The sequence below is a fragment of the Motacilla alba genome, chromosome 3 (genome assembly GCF_015832195.1).
Source record: "Motacilla alba alba isolate MOTALB_02 chromosome 3, Motacilla_alba_V1.0_pri, whole genome shotgun sequence".
In the NCBI taxonomy this organism is placed as follows: domain Eukaryota; kingdom Metazoa; phylum Chordata; class Aves; order Passeriformes; family Motacillidae; genus Motacilla; species Motacilla alba.
Genome location: NC_052018.1, coordinates 29,620,738 through 29,648,311, shown reverse-complemented (window position 1 = coordinate 29,648,311; position 27,574 = coordinate 29,620,738). Strand labels below are relative to the sequence as shown.

The window sequence follows — 27,574 nt, the reverse complement described above, 5'->3', positions numbered from 1 at the left end:
AGGAAGCTAACTTCATCCTGGCATAGCGCTATTACAGGTTCCTTTGACTTTCTCAAAGTACTATCTGTTTTTCTGCAGAACTCTAATATGCAGAATTTGTAGCAGCACAAGACAGCAATTCCTTAAATGTAATGCTTAACCTCTGCCCTAAAACCACCAATAGATGAGCTTACAACATTGATCAGTCTTCTGTCATCTGGCAATTCCCTCTCTCTCCATTGTCCTCCTTTCCCCTACTCCTCCCGCGTCCCCAGTTGCTTTTTCTCATCTCTCTTTTGGCCTGCTCCTGAGCATCACAGTTTAAAACAACCCAGGGCTCTAGTTTTATTTCTGTAAATAGTATAGAACAGATATTACCTGATTTTTGAAAGGGGTAGATTATAAATTTGTATATACTGTATAATTTCATCTAAAAGGCGATCTGTCATGGAATCAAAATCAGCAAAGGTATCATTCTGTAAAATAAAAGAAATAAAAAATAATAACTGTATTTTCTAATGCAGCAATATACATTCTGCATTCAGTCTGAATTCTTACTCCCCAGTGTTTTGATCAACAGCACACAAATAAAAGCATCAATATTAACTCTGAATACAAACACTACAGCTAGTTATTGTAAATTTTTTATGTCATTTTCTTGTAACACGGAATAAAGTGATACACATTTTACTGTAAGACTACTTTATTCTTAAACACCAATACAAGTCTTAACATTACACACCCAGCCTTACTTCTAAGCTGTTCTCTACACTTAAGATTATCTGTAGTATAACAGAAGACCAAGCTGCATATTCAGAATTATATCACACTGTCCATGAAATAGAAATGAGTCAATTACTGCAACAGCAGTCTACAGTAATTCTGGTTATTCAAAATGAAACAAACAAACAAAATCCTTAAGGCCTTATCCTCAGTTCATAGCTGATTCTCTCCAATGATCAGCAGTAAGAAACTAAAAGAGATAGGCAAAGCCTGCCTAGAACTTTTCGACACAAGTTCCAAAGGATCTGTGCTTAAATCTGTAGTGTTCAACATACTGGTAAATGATCTGGGAAAGGAAAGAAGGAGATGAAAAATCAGTTTGTAGACAAAACTAAATAGCCAGAGTAGTCAAATCTAGAACCAACCAGAATTTCACAAGAATCTTGTACTACTGCATGCCTGGGTGATAAAATGGCAAGAAATGCAAACAGATGTTACCCAGAGAAAACCAGCCCTAACTGTATGTGCAACCAAAATCTACATGTCTGTGTTGCTGTATAATCAGCAATGTTAGGAAAGCAAGGAAAGAAAATAGCAATGTAGCATTTTGTCCATCTGTAGTGCAAAAGCATCTTAAATGCCCTGTCTAGTTCTGGTAATTTCATTTTAAATGATAAGTAGTTTCAAGCGGGCCAGGAAGGGTACCATGGATGAACAGAAACTTTACATCTAACTGTAAGAAATAATAAATGGACTATGTCTCTTCAGTTGCCTCCTGAGGGAGAAATTGTACTTGTTTATAAAATATCTGATAAAAAAAAAAAGGTATAAAAACTGAAGCAGTGAATGAGGAATGAGGAATGATTATGGAGTAATTTTTCCAATACAAACTGTAAGGTAAATTACTTCCATTTCCTTGTTTGCAACTGAATTACTAATGTATACAAACCATAGAATTAATCCAAACTGTATGCCATGGATACAGAAGTAAAAAGATTCAAAAAGAATCACCCAACATTAAGGAGAAAAGTCTGTCAGCAGCTATTAGGCTCAGTGGTCTCAGTGGAATCCACAAATCAGGAAGTCTCACAGCTGCTGACTGACACAAACTATAGGGCTAGAGAAGAGAAAGTCTGGCTTGGTGCCTGTCCAGCCTGTTTCACAAAGCATCCCAGCAGCTACTGCCAGAAAAATGCTAGTGCACTAAATGAAGCTTTTGTTTGAGCCACCGACAAGACTTTGTTCTAGTTCATCTCTGAAGTATGTCTAATAAAATATGTAATACACCCATACACACAGACAAAAAGTAAAAATTGGTCTTTTGTGTTCTGGCAAGTTTAATTAATAGAAAATAATAAAGTTCACAAAAGTTTACCACGAGGTAATTTGATATTTGTTCAGTGTTATGATGTAGATATTGTAGAATGCTGACAAAAGAACAAGCGATAGGAATTTTGTACTTCTCAGATCCTCTGAAATACATCTCCCTTCTTGCCACACCAGTTTTCACTATTACCATTTTTACCACTAGTAATGAGCATATTTTATCCACAATCTAAACTGTTTATGGTGAGAACTTAGGAGACACAGTACACACAACAAATTGTTAGTAACAAATGTTACCCCTTAAAATATTTACCTTCAATACTATACAAGATTTTGTAATTACTTGGACACAAGCCACAGATCAAATCATGGATTCCACGAGAATACAATAAAAATAGACAAAATGTTGTAAACACAGTAGTGCAAGTAAATAAATGTCTCTGAAGGTTTACACAGTTCATAGTTTTACAAAAATTCTTTTTTAGTTGGCAAATACCTGATTTCTTTCAGACATAAGAAATTCAATTCTTCCTCCAGGCAACCCTAGCTCAATGTAAGTCTTCACTAATCTTAGATCTGCGCTGTTACCTTCAAAAGAAAAACAATCAAGAGTTAGATTCTGCAAAGTTAACTTGCAATAAAAGCACTCAGAATACTGAAATGAATCTCTGGCTGAGCTTTATATTTAAACACAGCTAATTATAGTCTGAGCCCTAATTAAAATTCAGTAAGACTTTGAGAGATAAACTACAGTGTCAAATTAAGTGACAAAATGGTTTATGAAAATGACATTTGATGCAAACACTTTTAAAAAATCAAGGATGTAGGAAGTCTTGCTTGATTCTGTCTTAGCCTCCAACTGATATATAGCACTGTGAACATTACATTCTTGGAAACCTAACTAATTTTGATAAAGCAAATTAAAGAATTCAAAGTGAGCTTAAAGAATTCAGTAAAAGAGTATTTCATAAAATGAAAAGGCAGAGTGAACTATCAGCAGATAAAGATACTTTTAGATACTGTGATACCCAAAACACAAATGCTAGTTTAACTAGCATCCTGAAGATTTTTTCCACATCAGTAGTCATGGATGCTTTAGAAGAAAGGGTAGCCTTTTGCCTTCAGGATTTTTATTTACATCTGTCATTTATAAGAAACAGCTTGTACAAGCTCTCCATTTCATAAGGAAATTCTAACTATGTGGACTTTCCTAAGGCTTCAAACACATGTTTTTGTAACGACAGGCTCTTGGTCAAGTTAACTTTTGTGCCGCTTCTACATGCAATAGCATGAGAATATCTACACTAGTAAGAGAGAATACCGCCGAGTCCTGTTTTTAAAGGACTTAACAAAGGTTGCTTTCTGCCCAAATGAGGAAAGAAAAACTATGCTGTTATTTTATTTTTTTAACTTAGGAATTTGAAAAATGAAGAAGGTGCCTGTGCAGTGTTGGTGCAGTCCAATACTCTATTCTACTGCCCTCTTGTGTTTCCTTACATTGTTAATTTAAGAAGTGTCTCAAAAACGCACAAAAACTAGAGGGGCTATTGTTTCTTAATATACATGTATGCTTTGAACTAAAAGCAGGTGAACAGATTCAAGCTACTTAAACTTCATAACCCTTTCAATTAAAAAGAGGTTTTTCTCACTTCTACCAGAGTAGAATCTTTGTCCTTGGAAATATTCAAAAACCCAGCTGGGTTGCGTCCTGGGCAATCTGCTGTAGACTCTGCTCTGAGCAAAGTTGAACGAGACAATTTTCAGGGATCCCTTTCACCCTCAACCACACTGTGATTCAGTGACTTAACCTTTCAAAACTTTAGAAACACTTGACTGCGTTTTACATGTACTATTTATTTTTCCTTACAAAACACACATATTTCATTTTTCTTGACAACACAGCAATTATAAAGAAAAGTTTTGTCAGTAACTCCATTCTATTACCACAACATGGACAAATTCCTTTACGACATAAAAAACTGACAGATGCACCTGATGTGAACTATGGCATTAAACAGATTTATATACAGGGAAGTTTTATTAAAGACAGAGAATTTTTAATTTAAAAGATTTTATGGAACACATTGTCAAATGTAGCACTACAATGTCTGATTCCCATTTCTCTCCACTGAACCTATTTTAGGTGTTCAGTTGAGAGTTTGAATGACCAAAGCTAAATCTCACTGGTAATCTTAACTGCTTTCTTGTACAATATCACATTTCTCAGCATACCGTCTAGGCCGTGGACACAAACTATAAGATGCACTCCTTCTTCTGAACACTCATCATCTTCCATACTGAAATAAGGTATTGAAGAAGCCAGTTTGAAAACATCACTATACATAAATCCAGGAAGTTTAAGTTGCCTCAATTCTTCTTTAGCCTGTAGGAAACTGGAACAAAAAAAACCCTTATTATACGTTTACTATTGCTAGATAAATGTGGTGTCTTCCACAATACAGTTTTCTACTGTCACTTTGCTTTGTATTCTATGTAATTAATATGAAGTAAAATATATTTATTAAATTACTATTTTCACAAAACAAGCCATTTCCTCAGATCATTTTTTACTGCAGATTCCTACAGCCCCTTTTTCTCTGGACAAAAACCATATCTCAATTTCTACTCTCTTCTCTCCTTTGACCATCTTTGCAAACTCTCAAGTATTTCTGAAACTACTAAAGATGATGGGTTTGTTGTGGTCTTGAGCAAGCAACAGCTTTGTTTCCACACACACAAAAAAATTATAGAAATTATAACCAATTGGAAGTCAAGGTTAAGATTTTCACTGACTTTTGATAATTTTTGCCAAGTCTATTTCTTAGGTCAGAAGAGAGCTGGAGTCAGTGCTGTAATGTCTCACCATAAGGTTCCTGTGGTAGGCTGAAAAACTGGCACTTGCTTCCGAAACACCCAGATCCAGACTTCTAAACTTTTACCTATTCTATGAAGGCATACACTATATGGTTTTTAATAGCTGAGATCCTCACAGGCTAGGAGCTCCTTGTGTTCCTTCCTCCCTTTCTTCCACTTTGCTTAGTTTTTGTGCATGGCCTTCCTAATTCCATATCAGTTTCCCTGCAGCACGTAAAGCTTTATGCTTTATTATGCTTCCTTAATTCATCTGTTCTGCATGATCCCTCACAATGTCATGCTGTACCCCATCCTCTTCTGCCTGCTCACTGTTTCCCTCCCATTCTACCTTTTGTTCTCTGTTTTCCCTGCCTTATCTTTAGCTCCTTCCTCACTAACTGGCAGGAGCAGGCCCTCAATGAAGTCAGCCTGAACAGAAACCACTGCTGACAGCTGCTCTTATCACTCTGCAACAGAAGCTACTTGAGTTTGTACTCAAGGCATGTTTCCTGAACACACCAAGGGTGGTTCTTTATGGAGATCATACCCTCTGGATTCACAGTTATCTCATATTCCAGGAGACTCTGCTTTTCCCATGGCCAAGTCCTTGATTTTATTCCAAGCTCCTTTCTATTGTTACAGAACAGCCTGAGTAGTCTCTGCTCTTCATCTTTCCCACTGCACACCAGTACCACCATACAGTATTTCAGAAGCTACTTTACTGGCCACTTCTAACCTGTTTTCCTCCACCTGACTGCTTACTCCTTCTTTCTGTTCTCAAGCTGCTTTTCACAAACTATCTGGTCTTCTATCTCTTCCACCTGCTTAGCATTTGTTTCTACCTCTCTTTTAAATTCTCTCATAGAAACTTTTTACTTCCAATACAACACATAAACTGCTGCTTCACATGTTTATTTAGCAGCAGGAGTTTATCAGGGAAACTCCTATGTTCACAGCAAGAAGAGGTACAATCTGGGATCATTCCTCTAAATTTGGCTTTTCTGGTCTCCAAACTGCAGTGTAATTTAGAGCACTACGGTCTCTGAGGTGTTACATTTTTGATATTTGGAGTTAAGATTTAAAAATAAAGCCATTTTCATAGCTTGTTGCTTCAATTAACTAGTCTGATGGACAACCAGTTACACAATGTTTTTTGGATTTATGTTTTTAAAGTCAAAGCACATTTTGCCAAGCTAGCTATTTTAACAATTTCTATTTCATAAAACACCATTTTTACGCTCAGTAGCCTTTACAACATCATTCTTCAGCTGGATGATTATTTTTTAAACATAACAAAGAACAATCCTGTTTTGCTTGTTTTTCAAACCACAAGAAATTACAAGATAATTCATAGAAGTGCAGTGCTAAGACACTTTTTATCTGAACATCTAGAACATGCTCTTACTTGGGCATGGCAAATCCACAAGCCACAGTTCTGGGGCATTCTACCCAGAAGCCCAACCGTGCTTCTTTTCCCCTTCTCTATTATATTAACATAAAAATTAAAAAGCTTGTTTTAAAACAATCACTTACGCTAACATTTGAGGTTTTGGGGAGCTTTCATACCAGGAAACAGCTGAAGCGGAGGTGTAGGATGTGCTGCCTGGCTGTTGTGTAATTGCATCAGATTTATTCTTTGAAGAAGAGCTAACATTGCAGGGAGAGTCTCTCAGAGAAGAAGGGAAAGACAAACAACCAGGAGTACAGACAGGGGGCACAGTCATTATGTCTTGCAGGTGTCCACCGTCAATCATTTCAGATCTCAGGACTCTCTCTCCTGCTAAGCCATGGCCCTGGTCAGCACTGCATGCTCCATCTAATATACTATAATCAGTTTCTTCATAATACCCATTTTCAATCATTTCTTGATCTTCCTCTTCTTCCTCCTCTTGTTGGGAAGAACAAATAATTTGTTTTTCATATGCTTCCTTTTGAGGGCTAGCAGGATTGCTGTTGTTCATAGGCCAAATATCTGAAATATCTGTGCTGCTTCGAGAGCCAAAATAGTTTTCAACAAGCCCTTGCTTTACCATGTCACCACTACCAGCTGGAGAAGGATTATCTGTACCAGTTTCACTTTTAGCTCCTGACAGTTCTTCAGTTGTGTCCTTTAGTTCTGAAGGCTCATTATGCTTTCCTTTGTTTGTTTTTTTAACCGCTGCATTTACAGCTGAAGAACCTGAAACAGATAGCTCACCCATACAAGCTGTTTCCAGACACAACTTAAGTGTTTCTTCTGTAGCTCTAGGAGGCCTTTCAAGGTCCTGAGGGTCCTTGCAGGTTGTGCCAGGGCCTGTTTGTGGGCTGCAACTTTCCACATCAGTAGGTGTATCCTCATCTGAAACAACCAAGTGTAACAGATCTTTTTTTCCTGAGGGTGCAGAATGTATAGGCAGAGTTTTGTTATCCAAGTACCCTGAACACACAACAAGCTGTTGCTGCAAATTGATGTTTGATGTTTTACTGTCATCACATTTTGGCAAGTCAATTGCTCCTAGATCCAATACTGTTGTGCTGTCACTTAGCTGGCATTCAGGTACAACAGATATCTTTGAATTCTCATCAGGTGACAGCTCATCATCATCTGAGGGAAGTGAATTTATGGATGTCAGGGATGACTGTATTTCACTTACAGCACTTGTACTCTCAGTGCAATGGCTTTCGATTGTGTTTTTTATCGCACAGTCTGGTTTTAGTAAAGGCTGAGGAAATGCTCTCTCACCATTTTGTGCACTTTGTCCATGAACATTTTCAAAAACATGATCAGGGTTGGGGTGAGTTGCAAAAGAACTTGGTTCACTTTCTACACCTGAATCTGAAAATCTAGAAGAGGCATACGTCACACTAACATCTGGCAATTTTGTCATATCTCCACTTGCAGAGATTTGACTTTCTCTTGTTGAAAGAGTAGGTGGATTGCTTTTCATTTTTGTCAAGATGTCACTGGTATGCTGACAGTTTCTCTCATGGACCTCTTCCTTTTCAAGCATGGGGTCCTGTTCTCCCAAATTCAATTTATTTCCAGATCCTGAAGACTGAATATTGGGTGTCAACAAATCCTCTCTGTGCTCTTCAACTTGTGGAAACTTAGCCCACGATCCAGTGTGAGCTACTCCTTTTTCCTCTTCATAAAGATTCTTATTACTCGCTTTGACCTCAGTTGTCCTGACTCCTGAGGAAGCTGGTTGATCTCCTTGACAATCTTCAAGTGTACCTCTGTGTTGTGAAGCACTATCTGCTTGAACAGTTCCAGAACCTGTCTGGGAGATAGTCAATCTATCAAAAATAGCCTCATTTTCACAGTGCACAGGACTACTTGGACCTGGTTGGTCACCTTCAATCTTGACAGCCATTTCATCATATGGCATCAATGGAAGGTCTCTTCGAGTAATTTGCCTGATGCAGGCCTTTGTATCACAAGGAATTCCACTTACTCCAGGGTCCAGCCCTTCGTTAGCACTGTATGAAGGCTCGCCATCTAACCTTCTACAGGCATTTTCCAGTGCTGCACTTATCAAACATTTGTATCCTACTAACACCACAGAGTCCTTTGAGTTCTGTTTTACGACTTTTTTGGTGTTTTCAGCTTTCATTGTTTTTATGAGCTTAGCAACCTTAGCTTTGGATTTATTTGTATCTTCATTTTTCCCTTTGAAGGTTTTTGTTAGCATCTTTTCAGCTTCTGAATGCCAAAAGACTGAGGCACCAGCAGGTCTCATTTTCAGTTCTGGGCTACTAAAACCAGCAACGAAACCTTCTTCAGCTTCTAATTTATCCAGTTTATTGGACTCTGCCCTTGGAACACTCTGAGCTACCAACCAGGGTACATCCAAATCTTTCATGGAAAAGGAGGGAAAAGAGAAAGTATGTTTACAATAAGATAAGTGATGCTATAACACACTAGCAATTATAGAATTTTACACAACCTCAAAACTTAAGGTAAAATTTCATATTCTATCAAATAAATGTAGTTGTTTAAAGCCAGCAAGAAATTTATAAAAAAAATACTCGAGTTTTACACAATTTTGTTCATTTCTTCAAAAAGGAAATTGTACTGTGAGCTGTGTTTACCTTCAGTAATTGAATCTAAATACCGATCTTCAAAGATAATAGGCAAGGAGTTCATATCTCCATCTAGTTCGCTGCATTCAATAGGGAGGGGTGGAAGAGAACTGCAGAAGGAAATGTTTTTGATAGCAGCACACACCTGTAGATGACTTTGAGCACTGAAAAAAGGAAGCAGTCCTCCATGAAAAAAACAGAGCTATTTATTTTTACATTAACAAAAATTGCCAACAGTTTAATTAATTTTAGTAGAAGCTTTTCTACTAATTAACTATTAATAGCTTGATTATTTAATAACTTCTTATATAACTACCAGTACTTTAAATATATATTGAGAACAAAATTTTCTTGTGAATTTCTTATGCATTTCTGCAATGCTACTTCTACACAACATAAACTATACAGTAACAGTACTACATGCTATATACTGTGCAATTTCAAAGGCTACTCACTGTAGTTCTTGAAAGGCAAGAGCAGCTTGCCTAGGATGCTCAAAGCAAAAGAATGCTTCAGCAAATCTGCGCACCTGCAAGACGCAAATGAAGGTAGAGCTTATTTTACCTTACAAATAATTTTTAAAAATCCACCAACATTCCTATGCATCAATGTATCATTTGTATGTATAATACAGACAGTTACTTTTTTTTAGTTGTTCATTCTGGATGGGTGACATAGACAAGACTAGTGACTGAAACAATTATAATTTGTGCTCTGCATAACTGGGAATTATATTAGACTCAACTGCCTGCTGAAAATTTTATTTCCAATAAATCAATCATTCAAATCAGGCTCAAACAATAACACACAGAAATACTATTGGAATTTTTAATTGGAAGAAAGGAAATGACTGTTCAATTCACACTTCTAAATAAGCCTGAGTATCATCTTCAGAAGCAGAAACCCATTAGATATTCTGCATTCTCAAAATATAGAGGAGTGTTTCAAACTTTCTATAAGTACTCTCTAACCCACAGTAAACTACTGTGCAAAAGAATCTTTTGTTTTCAAAGATTTCAGCTGGAAATGATGAAGACAGTAACAGAATGTACATTAATTATAAGCATTGTATTAAAGACTTAATTGTATGTTTGAGGTCAATAAACAATACAATACTGGAGTATTTAATAACACATGGGAGTATATTTTTTACCATCAAACACGTTAAACCATCAATATTTTACCATCATATACCTGCTAAAATAGAGAGTGTGAATTACACAGCAATTCGCTGCAATTGAAAACATAATCAATGTACTGAAAATGTAGTATCTAGAAACCCCAAAGGTTTTGTACAAGATTTCTCACATTTCCAATATTCTACATAAATATTAATTCAATCAATATGCATTTTATTTTTGCAACTGCCAAATTACCTGCATCTAAAAAAAGCAAACCAAAGAGAATGTGCTGTGCAATGGTTGCTGGCAACAGCCTGTTCATTGACATTAATTTGGTTGTATCAATTTAAACAAAATTTCTATCCCACTCAGAGAATTACATGCTAGTATACCAAATAAATAATTTATTTACCAAGCACTTCCTGACCTCCTACACCTTTATTTCTTCAATATACTCTGGGTCTTCCCCTTAAATGGTGGAACTTCCTGAACAGACTGTGGGAGTTTTCCGTGTGAAACTGACAACAAGCGTGAAGACCAGTTCAGTTCCCTTAGCTCTCTCACTCAGAGTTTCACCCAACATCTGCCCCACCCTGAGTACAAACATGGCTCTCTGAAAATCTTGTCCATGAACTGGCAAATATCAGACTTTCAGGACCACATTAATTTTGTTCAGTGATAAGCACTTGCATGGGAGTTCATTTTCCCTCCTGATACACTGCCCATTATACTTTTAGAGTGTACCACTTGGATTAAGTTCTGTAGCTTCTACACTTTTTTGTTTTTTTAATACAAGAAGAACTGAGGAAAATTTTTTCCCAAAGTGCTGAAGAAAAAACCCAATCCCAAATCACAAACATTTTACCCCTAATCTCTAACTTGCAATAGAAACTGAAAGTCCTGTCCCAACCTCCCAGAATTTATTGTACTGGATTACCTGAAATTAATCTTAGTCATAACATCATCTCTGAATAGTCAAGGAAAATGCTTTGCAGTAAAAAGAAAGCACACAAGTCAACAGTTACTTGTAAATGCAACTTCCACTCTCGCCAGAAGTCAATTTGCTTTCTTTCAGAATTTTTTGTTAGGAGTTTATACATACGCATGCGGGATTAGAATTGATGTTCTCAAGTAATTTGCTGCATTTTCCCTGCTGGCTTTTCTAAACACACATATACCTTGCAAATACATGATTTTTTCAGAGATAATCCCCACCCTTTCCCCCAACGAAGGAGGGACTGTTATACAGTAGACTTAACAGATAATTTTACTGCTTAAAAACTAGATTTTAGAACAATTGTTCATGAAGAGTGGACATTATAATTTTAAATTAAGCAATTTAAAAATTAATTAAAGATCCTAATCAATCAGGTAATAGTTAAAGGAACATTGCCAAATTAGTAAAAGTCTGTGGTATATGTCAAGAAAAGGGCACACAGATGTTTCTCAGGAAGCAAGCAAGGTAGTTTTGAGTTTACATGTGAGCACTTCACCACATAAAGTAACTGGAGTTATACGGAGAGTAGATCTTTACAATACTGCACTCTCTCCCACAGAAGACAAAGGCATTTTTTCATTTGCAATAAATCTCATTTGTAATTAAGTAATTCCAGTGCTTCTGAAGAAAATCTCAATACCAGCTCCAGACAGCTCCATGTAGAATAGCAACAGTATAAAACTAGTTGAAAGCAAGCTCCTAAAGCATGTAAGTCATTATTAATGAGAGAAAAGAACCCAAATCAACAGTAGTTTATTATGTTTAATAGGTGCTTAACTTACTGAAGGACTGAGGCACTTGCTAGGACACTGTTAACCAGGCTCTGCAGAACCAGTGACTGCCAGCTCTGCTAATGATGCAGGAACCACTGACTTGGGCTGACTCCACAAGGATTTTGCAGGAAGAAACTGCAGCTGCTACTCCTAATCTCTAGACTTCCCAGAGGCATGGTTTTTATGGTCCTCCCAATGGAAACAGAAGAACTGTGTATAAAAACTGCTGTGCAATACATATTGTGTGTCTGCATATTTATGAATAGCAGTCAGAGATCTCAGTTTTCAGCTCTCCTATTTTAGGACTAATCAGACTGAAAGAAATAATTTTGGAAGAATATATTCAGACCTACCAGAAGATGTCACTACAGAATAAAGAGATGAACTAGTTTAGTGTTCAAATGTTTTGCAATATAAAATAACATATTCTGAGCAGTTTTTTCAACAAAATTCATTTGTAAACCTTATCAGGTTGATCAGTACGATCCATGTAGTAGATGGATGTTCCATTTTAAAGTGTTCCTCACTTTTTGATGCAGTGCTTTTCCAAGTATTTGAAAATAGTTAAATATTGAAACACTAGAGTAAACGTAAGTAAAATTAAAAAAATAATAATTTCAATACTTGAACAACTCTTCAGCACAAATACCTGGGTTTTAAGCATCTGTGCAGAGGGTGAAAGTCATTTGACCAAATACAGGGGGCAGGCCTTTCTAGGGGGTATTTTAACACACGTATCTTAACCACTCAGATAAATGACTCCCTAAAAGGGCTCATTAATAAACAGTCCCAGGGAGAAATTTCCTGTGGAAGGTATAGTCTGGAAATATTGCAAGAATAAAAGATAAAATGAGATTTAGCATCTGGTAATGAACATATCGAAGTATCCATTTCCAAAATAAAAATGTTTCTTATTCCAGAAAGGACAGGTTAAGTCTCTTAAAAGGAGAATTAGTGGGTCATCTTTAGCCTGGAGAAAAGGAGGCTCTGGGGAGACTTAATTACTCTCTACAACTGTCTGAAAGGAGTTTGTAGCCAGGTGGGAATTGGTCTCTTCTTCCATGTCCCAGGTGAAAAGATGAGAGGAAATGGCCTTACGTTGTGCCAGGGAGGTCTAGGTTGGATCTTAGGATTTTTTTTTCACAGGAGTTGTAAAGTATTGGAACAGACTGCCCAGGGAAGTGGTGGAATTGCCATCTGTGGCAGTGTCCAAAATACATTTGGATATGGCACATAGGGATCTGGTTTAGTGCTGAACGTTGTGGTGCTGCATTGATAGTTTGACTTGACCTTAAAGGTCTTTTCCAACCTTAGCAATTCCATGACTCTAAATGTCAACATATAGTCTCCAAAGAGGAGAATTAGTAGATCATCTTTTAAATATCAACTAAATCCAATAACCAGAAAACCTGCATCACTTGGTATGTGCATAATGGTTCCAGTGGAACATGCTCATCAATGTAGATTTCCCGAGGTATGTTTATACAATCCCTCTGAATATTAATTATCAAGATATTATTAATAAAAGTTACAATTTATTATACTAAGCACTGCAAAACAAGGTCCAAAACCAACAAATGAACACACTCTTAAAAAAGACTGAAATTTAGCATCTCTTTTTCATTTAAAAGTTTACTGAATTTATGGATTATGAGTTCCTGCTCTACTGCCACATGGGAAGCCCAGTGGAGCAATGGTTTCTTACATATATTTTAATTACATATATTTGCAAAGTATTCACACAAACTCATATCATCTTGGAGGGCAGAAAACAAGCATCCATTTAAAAATGAAGTAATATCACATTGCTGGTTCTAAGCTGGCTCTGGTGAAAATCCCCTCTCAATGCTGTATTATGCAATTCTTACAGAGTCAGCTTGCTGGCTTTCTGCTATCAGGCATAAATAAAAATGTAATTTTAGGATTACCCATGCCTTGCATGTCCTCTCCAGTCTTTGATTGATTATATAGTATCCACAAAGTACAGTAACAGATAACAAAAGGAGTGAGCATAACAGCAACTCATAGTGATGCAGGGCATGCAGATGTGTAATCAAATGATACTGTTTTTTTTCATAGGGAGGCAGGGAACTCCTATTTGAATTTTTTTCAAACTAGAAAGCATCACAGAAATATTTTTAATATGTGCAATATCTCAATTCCCATAGTATAATGAAATACTTTGATTTATACTCCCTAAAACAATTGCAGGAAAACTCAATAATTAAGGCATTTATGACCTAAGCAGGATAACTTACATCACAGATTTTAAAAGAACCACCTTTAAGAAGATAAATACATAATCATTAGCAGTGTCTTTTGTGGAGCAGTGAAAATTTATATATTACTTCTTCCTTTGGTTTTATTAAATATAAATTTGTAGAAGAACTAACATACCAGCAGCTGAATGGAAATGCAGGCTAAATGAAATGGTATTCTTGTTTCATACCTTCCACCAGTTAACTTGAGGGATATTTATACAAAACCCACAGAAAGGTAAGTAAGATTCATAGAGAGACAATAAAATGACACCTTTCTTATAGCTAGCACATCAAACAAATAACGCTTTGCATTTTTTCTGAAAGATTCCATTTATTCTCCATAACAGGCTATTTCCACAGCCACAATTTCCTCACTAAACAATGTGATTTATCAAGTAAGAGTAAAGCTTTAGTCCATACTTGATTATATTTCACTATGGGAAAAGCACTGCTGTGGTTCTGCTTGCAGAGAGCCCACAGCAATTGCACACACCCACAGACAGACCAACAGCACTATAGATGTGTTAGTACACACACACACTCACGTGCCAGATCATTTCACATACACTTCTTTTACAAATTTCCATGTAAAAGACTTTTCAAAACTTATTAACATCATAAATTCTTAATTCAGAAAGAAATACACTTTGTTTATGATGTCAGCAGGCAGCCTAAATGCAGAGAAGTAAAATGTAGGGTGGGCACTAGACATGGCTCCCACAGAAAAGTACATCAGTCTGCACAAATATAAGTTATTCCACAGCCTGCAATCTGTCTTCTGAACTGCATTTCTTATTCAAAAAAACAGTGAATTACCTGGTTCATAAACATAAATAATATATTTTATGCATTATATTCCAGCAACATTATACATTATATACAAGGTAACAAATGAAATGCAACAGCTCCCTTTACAATTCTAACCAGCTTTCTGAAATATAAATAGAAAAAAATGGTAATCTGGAGGCTCATTGTGATAAACATTGCCATAACAATGTGCCCCAGTGAGCGTATGAATGTCCTTGGGTCAGTACTTACTCTTAATGTGTGATGCTCTTGTGCTAGCAAAGCTGTGACCTCCTCTTGTAAGGTAATGACCTCCAGAAACTGCCCCCAGAGAGCCATCAGAAGTGAGCAAAGCTGAGCAAGATTCATATTTATAAGTTCTGCCAGTTCATCAGGATTTTCCATTTTCTGAAGTCAGGAAAAATATTTATGTGATTCACTGATGAAAGCATAATTTACACACAGGAATAATAATAAAAAGTATACTTTATCTTAGGAAGAATTTTAATTTAAAAAGCAACTTCCAAATGAAAACCGTTTCAACTAAGTATCAAAACTGGATGTCCCAGAGTTTTCTCAAACCAAGACACTGGATCAATCTATGTTACAACAGTAATAGATTATTTTATGTTGTATTAAATATTATCCCATTGCTTTTTAGAATTAGGACTCCTGTCCAAAAATTAAAGCAATAATTCCACTTATGGCAAAGATAACTGAGTTCAACTGTTGCATTTTCTAACATATAAAAATACTGTGTGTCTGAAAGGAAGAGGAATCAGGAAACCAAAAACTGGCACTTGCTATGTTAGTCCAACTCTGATAAAATCATAAGAATTTAATAAAGATATCTCCATTTCAGAATTGTTATTACTTAGAATAACCTTTATAAGATGCTATGTATCTACATACATTTTTTACGCATAGTCAGGAAGCAGTGTTATAGCACAACCTTCGTAGACCCAGATCACACCAGGACAAATTTGGTGTGAAACAAGTTTTGCTTTTTTTTCAATGTAATGTAATCCTGTGATACAGTACCACAGTAATTGTAGATAGCTAGGCTTATGTTCCCTGCCATTTTAGAAAATAACACAGTTTTTCAGAAACTCATTGTAGGCCCATAAGGCACTGAGGCAAAGGGTTTAAAATGAAAAGATAGTAAAGAACCAACTCTAGCAATATTAGAGAGCTAGTAGAAAAAAGGATTGGGAATATAGAAACACCAACTTAACCAATAGTAAGAGAGATAAGAGAAACTTTTGATGAGAATTGTACAAAACAGAATGAAGAAAACAGAAAATGTTTAGCAAGCCAAGAGAGAAACTAACGACTTCAGAGAAGCTATGTAAATATAAAAACTATTTTAATACATGAAGTAAGACTATTAGTTGCCCATAGAGAGCTAGCAGGGCTGAATTTGTCTCCAGTTATACAAATTACATCCTTTTAAAGGCCACATTACATTTTCTTGCAGTTATAGCACTACTGCAGTAACTAAAGGTGAGCTTCCAAGCTGGGATCACTTGCCAGCAAAGGGTGGATAAACTTCCAAGAAGTTTTAAAACCTGTCCTTCAGACTTCACCTGACCAAGAAACCAGTTATTCAGCTGGGGCTAGTTCTGACTAAGGAGAGAGACGGGGAGACAAATCTAAGCCATTTAAAGTAGACAGTGTTTCCTTAAGAATATAGGGAAAACAGGAAAAGGAGACAGCATCAGAACAAGTACTTTTAGATGAGGGGATGACTTGCAGAACCCCCTTTTGTAAAACTTACTACTGCCTGACCTTGCATCATTGTTATTTGATACCATCACATCCCAAAAAATCAAATTATAACTGCAGAAAATTCAAAGTGCAATTTTTATACAAGTAATCCACCTTTAAACTTTCAGTTTCATGATATAAATAGTTACACAGCTACCACTGACACACCAAGCCACCAGATCAACAGTTCTGTTTTGGCATCAGTTGTGCAATTTCTCTTTGGAGGAAGAGTTTAAATAAGTGCTGGGAAAAAACATAGATGCTGTCATCCCTGAAACAAACAGTTTATTCCCAAGTAGCATATGAAATCAGTACATTCTACTTTTACAGTTATTTCACTTATTTAATACATGAAAAAAAGCCCTGTACCTTGACTTCTTCACACAATTCTGTAAGACGAATTTCTACATCTATGTTTTCTGGAAAGATGAGAGGACATACCCATGAGTAATGTACTTTCCAAGTTGCAGAGTGAAACAAATTATCTCACAAAACAATTTTAACACATGAAAAAGAATTCATCAAATAAAACTTGAAGCCATATTAAGTGTCACAGTTATCAAGTAAACTACAAACTTCCATTAAAATTCTTATGGCAATTTCTGAGATTGAGGACAGAACCTAATTAAGAAAAAAAAAATTGCAATTATCATGATTGCTTATCATGACACCTTGTCAAGGACAGCAATTTTCCACTCAAAATTACAGTTGAAAATACTGTAGTTTAGATGATAGTTTTTAGATTATCCACTGCTATTCAGCAGCAATGTCATAATTTAAAACCAAGGTAATATAATTCCTCTTCTACCAGATTTTCTAGAAAAGCCTTATTCCCATATCACTTTTCTAAAGGTATATAATTTACAAAATACATGAATATAAATACAAATCTTTAGTTGTATGAGGAATTTTTTTAGTTAATAAAACCATTCTTTAGGTGATCTCTCAGTAGCTCAAGGTTAAGAGCAAATCAGTCTAACACAGTATGGCAGCTTAAACTGGATCTGAACTTTGACTGATTCATTTATGAAGAGAACAGATATATTCCTTCATGAAAATGTTTTCCCTTGTTAAACAGCCCTGTTTACTTTGGGGGATTTGATAAATAATAATTTGGAATTATGTTTAATTTCTTTCTGCATCTGAAGTATGAGTAATAAGGGAACAATTAATAAACACTAAAATTGCCTGTAACAAGAATTTATATTTCATTTTGAAACAGAGTATTAAGGAAAAAAATTGTTCAATATTTCTTGAAAACACACAGCAACAAAATATGCCTTGAAAGCCCCAACAGTAACTTCAGGGTATGGATAATGAACAAAGGTTTACAGAACAGCAACAGCGTGTATACTCAACTTCCCTTTAATTATGCCACCTATACTTGGTAAGTATATATTGATTTTGAACTAACAGCATTCATCATGCTTAGGTTTGAACCTAATGCCTCACAAATTAACTCACATAACACAGAGTTCTGAGAAAAAAGCAAATTGCAGAAATGCATGATGTTCTCAGAAACAAGTTGACAAAAGTTGTTCAAAGAAACTACATGTACCTTTTGCTAAACAGCACTTCATGATAATTTTTCTGAAAATGTGTGAAAATAATTTAAGCTATAATACTAGTTTTGGTACAGCCACACAAATCTTGTCATTAGTGAAAAAATTAAAAGGTCTACTTATGACACAATACTGATTATTTGTTTGTCGCACTTCAATTGAGAACAGGCTTGTGGAACAAGATTTAAAACCCTGAAATCTAAAATCATTATGGAAAACCCCTAACTATATTCCTATCCCAATGCTATATTAAAAAGAGAAGACAGAAGAGAGTTAACACAACACAAAAGGAAATTAAGCACTTACATTCTATAGCAGTAATGTTAACCCAGCAAACATTTGATGCAATTTTGCTGGCTCTGCTAAAAACCAGTTTTGTTTCCTTTTTATATTAAAACAAAAACACCCTTAGAGATGATTAGGGTAGTGACCTGCCATTCTATCCTTTTCCCCACAGAAACTTCTTGTGCTTAAAGAGCTCTGTAATCTTTTGTCCAGCATCAAGCCCACACTGACTCTCCAGAGGGAGGACTGGCCCATGTAGATACGGACAAATGCACCCTAAACACTGATAATGCCTTGTGTAGTGTTTGGAAGAATTAAGTCTTGAGATATCAAAAGGGATCTGAAAGATTTCTCAGAAAGCAAAGGTATTAATGATCTTTAAATAGCTAAGAATCATGAGGCTGTGTTGTATTAAATGAAGCTATAATTTTAAGCTATTTTTAAATGTTGATGATTGACTGAACTTTCACTCATTTTTGTTTAGTAAAGCAGAACAACACTAAACCAAAAAACAGCAATGATGTCTACACTCAGCCTAAAGTTTAGTAGCTCAATTCTGCAGACTTCAGAGTTCAACATATGTTTGCTATGGCTGAATATTGAAATTGTTTCTTTCTACAAAAGGAGTAACATTTTATATAATTAATAATAAATTAATATTTTATAATATCAATAAAAATCTGAGGGATTAGATCACCTGCTTTGGAAACATACCTAGGTAGGCGAATCTCTGGGTTCGTGGATATTTTCTTCTGAGAAGGCGTTCATAAAGGACCTGCATGCTGGCCTTGGCTAGTTACAGGGATTGTACACACATGACTAGTTACTACACTCTTTTTTCACCTGTGATTTATTATTTGCCTTAAAGTTAGTAAAAGAGCTTATTGCTAGCCTAGCAATTAGTGCAGTTAGATCAGTACATGAAAACATATAATTTTAGTGTAGTTTCTAGATTAAGTATCACTTGTGATACACATTAAGATAGCGTTTTTTATTTCCTGAAACCAGTAATATTTAAATGCTCAATTACAGTTACAGAGTCCAACAGTTGTCTTCACATGCATCTGCAAAATCAGTGCCTTGTGTTAAGATTTTATGACAGAGAAATAGCAAAGCAAATAGAAGAAACAAAATTAAAGAGAGAACAATTTTATCGTAAACAAAAAAGTGATGATTCTGAAGTTTAAATAGGACTGGATATTCTCTTCTGCAATGCCCATTTAAACATCACAGATAAAATATCCACTATAAAAAAGTTCATTTACTTTAAAAATGAAAAAAAAAGTGCAAATTACAATTGTGTACTTTGTGAAGTCCAGTGAGCCTCAATTTCTTTACAGAAACTTAGCAGAAACATAGCTTTTTTTTGTTAACTGGATTTTAGAAACATTGGTGTTAGTGGCAGGTATTAATTTTCATAAGCAAAATGTGAGTAATAATTAAAGCTTACATTATTAGTACTTTTTATTATATCAATTGTTCAAATCAATTTACAAACAAAATAACCAAAATAAATGAAAAATATATTTATAAATATGAAAAAACAAGTAATTCTAGCAGAGATTTAAAAAATAAAAATAAAAAATTAAACCCACAGGAAACAAACTGTCAGTACACTATGTACAATGAATGTTAAATCTAAGTTGTAATTTTCTCTTCAGATATTTATTGTGAGCATTTCTCCTCAAAACCACATTCCTAAAGGTAAGCTAAATTACCCATATAGATGAGAAAAGGTCTGATTCAAGTTCCACTGAAGCTTGTGAGTGGGTTTGGTGACTTCAATGTAGTTGAAAAATACAACCCAATATTGCATTGCCAGTATGCAACTCAATGGCAGCTTTTTTCTATTACATATATATTTTGAAGGAATGTTTTAAGGGAACTGAAGATCATATCTGAAACATTTAAGTATCAAGATTTAGTCTAAGCCTATCCTTAGAACAACAATAGCGCCATCAAACTTAAGATATTGAGCTGGTAAAACAAATCCAGAGAAGGGCAACAAGGCTGGTGAAGGGTCAGGAGCACAAGTCCTGTGAGGAGCAGCAAAGGGAGCTGGGGTTCTTCAACCTGGAGAAAAGGAGGAGGCTCAGGGGAGATCTTACTGCTCTTCTATAACTGCCTGAAAGGAGGTGTAGCCAGGTGTCAGCCTCTTCTCCCAGGTAACAAGTGACACAAGAGGAAATGGTCTCAAGTTGCACTAGAGGGGGCATATATTGGATATTAGGAACAATTTCTTCACGGAAAGGCTGGTCAGGCATTGGAGCAGCCTGCCCAGCGAAGTGGTGGAGTCACCATCCCTGGAAGCATTCTAAAGGCATGTGGATGTGACACTTTGGTTTAGTGCTGAACATGGTGTTGCTGGCTACATTGTTGGACTTTGTGATCTTCAGGAGTCTTTTCCAACCTAAAAAACCCTCTGATTTTATGGTTTGGGAAAAAGTATATTTTCACCTTACAAGGAAAACTAAGAGTTGAGTCACTCCTTTAACAAGGTGTTTCCCTCCGTATCAAAACTAAGATAACTGGCAGAAAAATGTAGCTGTATTTTTGCTTCTATAAAGAAAACACCTCAGTTTCTAGTATTTTTCTATGGACAGATTTGTAACAGACTCCCTGAAATTTTTTTCCACCACAAATAGCTTTGTGTTTTGTAATGTAGAAGTGAAACATTCTTTCGTTGAATCACTAACTGACCACATCCCATTTTTAAAATATCTTTCATATCTCAATTACCAACCTTACTGTTTCACTGTGCTTAGTTTTGACACTGATAAAATTAAATAATCAGTAAATATTGTCTACAATCCATATAAATGCCAAATGATCTTTTTTTCCTTTAGTAGAACATGACTAAAAAAAGTATATGGTTGCTGAGGAAAAAGTCTAAATCGTTGTTTACAATGCCAATGTATTTTCTTTTCTTACTTCCACTGCTCTTCTAGTTCACAAATCAAGGTTAGGCTCTCTAATATAATCTTCATTCTACAGAAAAGGAATGTACATGTACATTTCCATACATTACATGTAATACATTTGCAGTTACTTTTATCACATGTGGTTAGCTAGAAGTCTTCATGGCAACTAAGTCTGTTTAAAAAGTTAAACTACAAACTAAGCCAGCAACAGTTGTTTTTTTTTTGTAGGTCTTTTTTCATGTAAAGTTTTCAGTGAAATATTCTCCTCAAAGCTTACAGAATTTAGATATTTGTACAAATATGCAATGTTTCCTTACAACAAACAAAGCTCAGTATGCTACTTGGATTAGGAGCTTCTCTAACTTTCTCACCACTAAACACAGTAATTTGAAATAAGAGAAAATCAAGACCAAGAAGAAAAAAATCTATTTCCATAGATTAAGGCTGTTATCTCCTTATTTTATTAGAGATGAGATAATTTTTTTTCTTCAGTTATTAAATTTCAGATCAGTTTAAGCAAAAAACATTTTAGATGTAAAAGATATGCCATCAATGACAGCTTAATCTAGAAGAGGTCTTGTAAACATTCACAAGAAAGTGATAAGTTTTATGAAATTGAACATACCCAGTTCAATTCGGTGAGAAGAGGGGAGATCCTTGGTTATTGTCATGAAATATCTATGTAACCCTTTGAAAGCAAGCAGCAAAGTGGCACAAAGTGTATAATGGAAATTATAAGCATGGCTGAGGAAAGACTCAGAAACAACAAAACTGCAACCCTAGAATAAAAAAGAAAAGGCACATATTAATTTTGTATAATAAAGGAAGTGTTAGCAGAATGACTAAAAAGATAAGCAATTCCCTCTTTTCACAAACCTGATTTTTGGGATTTTCAATGGATTGTGAGACATTAAAAAAGGAGGCCAAACTCTTAATACTGTAAGCTTCCCATATGTACAATCCTGAAGCAGGTAACATAGTCTTTTGGAGCAATTATTCTCATTTCCCTTTTCACATGCCACCCCAAAACAACTTTAATAAAGTTCATTCTTTATCAAATAATATTCCTGCAAAAAAGATAAAATTCACACCTCCCCACGGAATACAAAGAAAATTTTAAACTGATATTTTATCTTACGTCTGCTGATAATTGTTTTGTGTAGTTATTGCCAAAGACCACACTTTCAAGGGAAGGAATCACAGAGTCCCTGTTTTGTGCTGGTGCATTCCTGTTCAACCACGTATTCTTCACTGGGCGAGGAAAACTGCAAAAAGCACAAATGAACGGATAATCTGAACATACTGTTCCTCATTACTTCCAATGCAAACTTCAATTAATTTAAACTATATTCCTGAAAGTTTAAGCCAGAAAGATACATTTTGAACTATAACAGGTATAAAGCATTAATTTTCTGTGGATTTTTTCTGTGAGGACTTAACCTCTTAAAAGTGAAGCAGTAGCAGGAAGTTCAAAGCTGTTACACAAATTGACATTGCTGTTTTCCTGAAGGTTGCCTGACCTCTGCCTGCTGAGGAGGAGATCCTATCCTGAACTCCTGGAATAACAGAGTATCCTGCAACAGTAGCCTTGTGATAAAAACTAGGACAGATGAACAAAATGAATGAATGCAGAAAATGGGGACTATTAGATAACAGGCAGAAATAAGGAATTACAGGTTAAAGAAAAGCATAGATTATACAGGAGTCCAGGGCTGTACCCAAGTAGAATTATCTTCCCTTTCAAGGGAATTGTTAACACTGGTTGTTCCCAACAGCAGGTGAATCAGAATGCTACTCAGAAGAAGAAAACACTCAAAAAGTGACCACCCCTAGGAAAGGAAGAGGTGCCAATAACATGAGCAGGATCCACTCAGACAACCAAACTGTCACCCATGAAAGCCCAAAGGACAAAGAGGAGTGACATCTGCAATTCTCAGGTTTTTCAGAAAGAAGTGCTCTAGAAAAGTGAGCCAGATATGGATACAGAAACCATCAGGTATTTGCTACATGGGGGAGCTCAGCTGAAATAAAACACTGTAAATTTTAAAGTTTCTTCCTCTCTCCATCATAAAGGACAACTTGAATACTTAAAATAATTTTGTGGATACAGCAACACCCTACTTTCAAAATAACAAAAGCAGCATAGAAGATGCTGTTTTGTTTCAGTCTCTCCTTACAAAAACTGTATCAAGCTGAGGTTTATAATTAAATAGCATTATTGTATCATCACTTGAAAAGCCAGAAACTGAGGAAAAATGCATAGAAAACACCTCAGATTTATTGTAACTTTTAAAAAAGGTCAGTAGGGATAAATATGTTTCTGAATGAAAATTAGTATCAAAACCTGTTTTTCATTTTCTGACAACAAATGATCAATACAGGTTAAATGCCTGAATCTCACTTGTAGGACCAGTGTGATCATGTACATTTTACATGCATGATGCTACCCAAAGTAAAGTAAAAAGTGCGCTTAAGTGCATTTATCAGATTATGTCTTCAACAACAAGTCCCACCTTCTCAGTACTTGTTTCTCTCCCAAATAAGGCTGTGCCATCTCTTGAGATGTGTTAGTTCATTGACTATATAACCATGCCTAAAACACATCACCAAAACAATTCAAACCAACTTGCAGGGGGGGAAAAAAAAGACAAAAAACCCATGAAAGTCAGCTGAATCCTCCAGACCAGCACAGCCCTACAGCACAGAACAGCTGTCTAACATACACAGAGATAGTACTTTCCATCATGTGAAGACAGGCACAAGGAGTGGGAGTACCTGAAGCTAGAGGTCAAGGCATTTATGGCACAGACTGGCCTTGAATATGAGGAAACTTGAAGGCAGTAGCATGGAGTATTTGGAGACCATGAAAGAAGGAAAAGATAGACATGCTAAAGAAAAAGGTGTACATAGAATACTTCATATGTGTAACTGACTGTACAGCCCTTTTTCACACGGAGAGAGATGCAAAGTAAACAGAGATTGCAAAGGTTGACACAAGTAGATGAAATTAAGATGAAATTAAAAGGCTCCAGCAAAAAATAGCCAAAGTCCTTTTTAAAGAGAAAATTTAATTCTCTAGTTCCATTGACTGAATAAAATGGTAAATTTGCAGACATCACTACCATTCCAGTAGTAACTGAAAACTGTGAAGATAGTTAACAGAAGGCACCCTATTTGTATTAACAGCAGCTATTTCAGCTACTGTGTATGGTGTGCAGCAGATCTTCCAGATAAAAAAAATTCATAAATATTTATAGATATAAATATACACATACAAATATAGATATTTATACATTTCTCCACTTCTCTGGCCTTGGGCATTCTCCCTCTTCTACACTACACACTCTTATTTCTAATTTAAAAAACCCTCAAAAATTGTTTCAGATAATTTTAAAAACAAAAAGTTTCTCATCCCTCTGGGCCCTGAATTCCAAAATCATCATAGAACACAATGCTGTCCATAGATTTAACTCCTTCCTAATTATTCTAGTTTTATAACATTTCCATTTGGACATTCAAGAATTTATTTGCATTTTATTTTCAAGAGATTACCTTATCAATGGCTGATGCAGAGCAACCAGAGAAGCATGGACTATAACCGATATGACGGAAAGGTGGAAGTAATCAAACATAACATTGACATAATGATGAAGGCCCTGGTGTAGGTTAAAGTGCAACTTTAAAGTTCGGCTACTAATTGGCTGTAGTGTGCTCAGGTCATCTGGTCTAAAAAGAAACCAACAAAACAACGTATAATCAGAACAATCATATTTAAAGTGCAAGTTATTAATAACTGAGTCAAACAGCAATTTATCGTAAGTTCATACTTTGGAACACAATGGCATCTCCCCCAGAGAGAAAAAATTAGAATGAGACAAACCAGTTATGAAATCTTAAGAGACTTCAGCATTAGATTTATTTTTTTACCATAATTTATGTCTAATGTGTACACACTACACCTATAAATAATACAGATTGAAACAGATTAAAGAGTTAACATATATTCTTGCTTTAACAAAATCTTCTATATTTAAACTTACGAGTAGTCTGTATCCGTGAAGTGTAAATCTAATGTTAGCAGAAAATTCATTTCATTAAGCGACTCCTCAATCTACAAAGAAATTGTAGAAGCATGAAATCTTTCAGGTCCCTTATTTGTACTAATTCAAATTGTACATAACGAAGCCTAAATTATCTGAATATAGTAAATTTGAACAGCAGATTACCTTCCTCTCATCTAACAGCATTTTTATTTTGAAAATCATCACATCATTCACCGAAACTTCCTCATTTTTGTAAAGAATCTGAAATGTTTTACTGCAAACTATATTGTCATGGACTGAGGCAGGAAAGGCAAGATCTGTTGCACCTGAAGAGAGAAACAAGTATTAATATAACTGGAAAACTCAGAGCAGGTAATAAGTGGAACTATCATTTGCATCAGTTTCACGATTGCTATTAAAATTGTAACAACATCAGAAATATAAGTGGTTTTCTTTTCAGTCAGTGACTGATGAAGTTTGAAGGGGTACATTATGTTTCAAAGAAACACTGTCAATATTTTTAATATAATTTGCTTTTAATATAAGTTCTGAAAATTTTTGCTTTGTTACAAACTGAAGACATTCTAGGCATCAAAAATTGCAATAAAAATCCTGAATTCCGTATTGTTTTATTCATGTTAACTTACAGGTTTTAACCACACTGAGAACAACATTACCTACAGATGAGGCAAAGAGGTTAAATGAAATACCACTCCACTGAATCAATCAAGAACAGAGATTGTTTGTTCTTTCTTTCAAGATCTTTGCATCCTACTCAGGCCAAACTAATTCCGAGCTTATCAACTGAACCTGGCACTGTGCATGGAATATGACGCTTCAAAGGCTACTCATCACAAAGAGCTCAAAAAAGTGTGATAAATGGTTGGGGAATTTTTTGCTGAAAAAAAACAGTTAAAAGACTTGCAGAAGAAATGAGAAAGGGAATGATTTAAAACAGTAATTGAGGAAATATTTATTATAATAGCAAAGGATCAGCACACAGAAGTATCACGATGGGTACTATCCTCTGAAAAAAGCCTAAAAGAAGTTGGAACTTGGAAGAACAGAAGTAAGAGAAATACTGACACTTATAACTCCTCTTAAAATGGCTCAATAACATCAATATCTTCCAAGACAAAATGTCTTAGAAATCATGTAAATGAGGGTGCAAACGATTTTTTAAAATTCTTTTGATTCTTCCTAATAAATTACTTCAAAGGAATCCACAAAAGGTAAAAAAAAAAAATCTGCAATTTGCAGTCTCCAGCTTTGGGGCCTCTGATAGGATATTACTGCCCTTGGCAAACATTCCCACTCTAAGTAATATCTTAATTCAACTTCTCTTCATAAATGTACAAATACTGGGTTTTGCTGAAGTGTTTTCACACATATCATCAGTTTAGGTGTCCTGGACAAAGTGCTTACAAAGGCTGAATCATTACAGTGTAATTCCCCTATGAATAATGCCACTTTCAGCTTACATCCATCTGTGTCATCTGTTACAGCTGAAGGGCAGAGCAGGTATGGTTTCACTTGGCACATAATCTGATATGACTGCACAGCATCAGCAAAAGGGATCTCCCACTCCTGTCTGAAACAAAAGAAGTAATGGAGACAAATGGCTGAGGTCCCACTTCCTCTGCAGTGCCCAACCCTGAGTTACAGCCCCCAGCTCTGCTGACCTCAGCGTAACACAAACTGGCACCCCCAGAAGAGGGAGAGGAGCTGCAGAGCAAAAGCTGAGTCAGGAACAGGCTGAGCCACTCCCACATGGGGAGCAAGGTCTCACAAATGTGGGGTCATCAAGGCAGAACTGCTGTCTTAAAATCAATGATGCAGTCACTGGCCAGGACTATTCCTAAGCTTCTACCCACACAAAAGGCCATTTCCACAACAGAGGAGAAAGAAAAGTGGGATTCTTTTACTCTTGCATATAAATGGCATATATACTCTTACATATTTATTACTCTTGCATATAAATGTACTAGATTTATATTTATTTATTTATATTTTACAAGATCATTTACTCTTGCATCATAAAACCAGACACGTTTTTCCTTCCTACTCTGCCTTTGCTGTTTTTTTCTCAACCCTTTTTTATCTCTGAAAACCAGC

The 27,574-nt window shown here is 35.6% G+C and overlaps 1 protein-coding gene across 6 annotated transcripts in view; it reads right to left on the bottom strand.

Annotated features, from left to right (window-relative positions):
* The window catches only part of FAM135A (family with sequence similarity 135 member A), a 79,694-nt gene that overhangs the window by 10,676 nt on the left and 41,444 nt on the right, over positions 1–27,574 (bottom strand). For 5 of the 6 annotated variants that reach the window (XM_038130270.1, XM_038130271.1, XM_038130273.1 and 2 more), the window contains 14 exons: positions 25,643–25,785; positions 25,457–25,527; positions 24,969–25,142; positions 22,555–22,681; positions 22,042–22,195; positions 19,210–19,287; positions 17,018–17,067; positions 15,134–15,289; positions 9,399–9,472; positions 8,953–9,107; positions 6,415–8,716; positions 4,261–4,421; positions 2,525–2,616; positions 358–455 (listed from right to left, as the gene is read on the bottom strand). In XM_038130270.1, coding sequence (XP_037986198.1) covers positions 358–455; positions 2,525–2,616; positions 4,261–4,421; positions 6,415–8,716; positions 8,953–9,107; positions 9,399–9,472; positions 15,134–15,289; positions 17,018–17,067; positions 19,210–19,287; positions 22,042–22,195; positions 22,555–22,681; positions 24,969–25,142; positions 25,457–25,527; positions 25,643–25,785 — 3,835 coding nt within the window. The remainder of the gene's footprint in view (positions 1–357; positions 456–2,524; positions 2,617–4,260; positions 4,422–6,414; positions 8,717–8,952; positions 9,108–9,398; positions 9,473–15,133; positions 15,290–17,017; positions 17,068–19,209; positions 19,288–22,041; positions 22,196–22,554; positions 22,682–24,968; positions 25,143–25,456; positions 25,528–25,642; positions 25,786–27,574) is intronic. The other variant, XM_038130275.1, reaches the window with a different exon arrangement.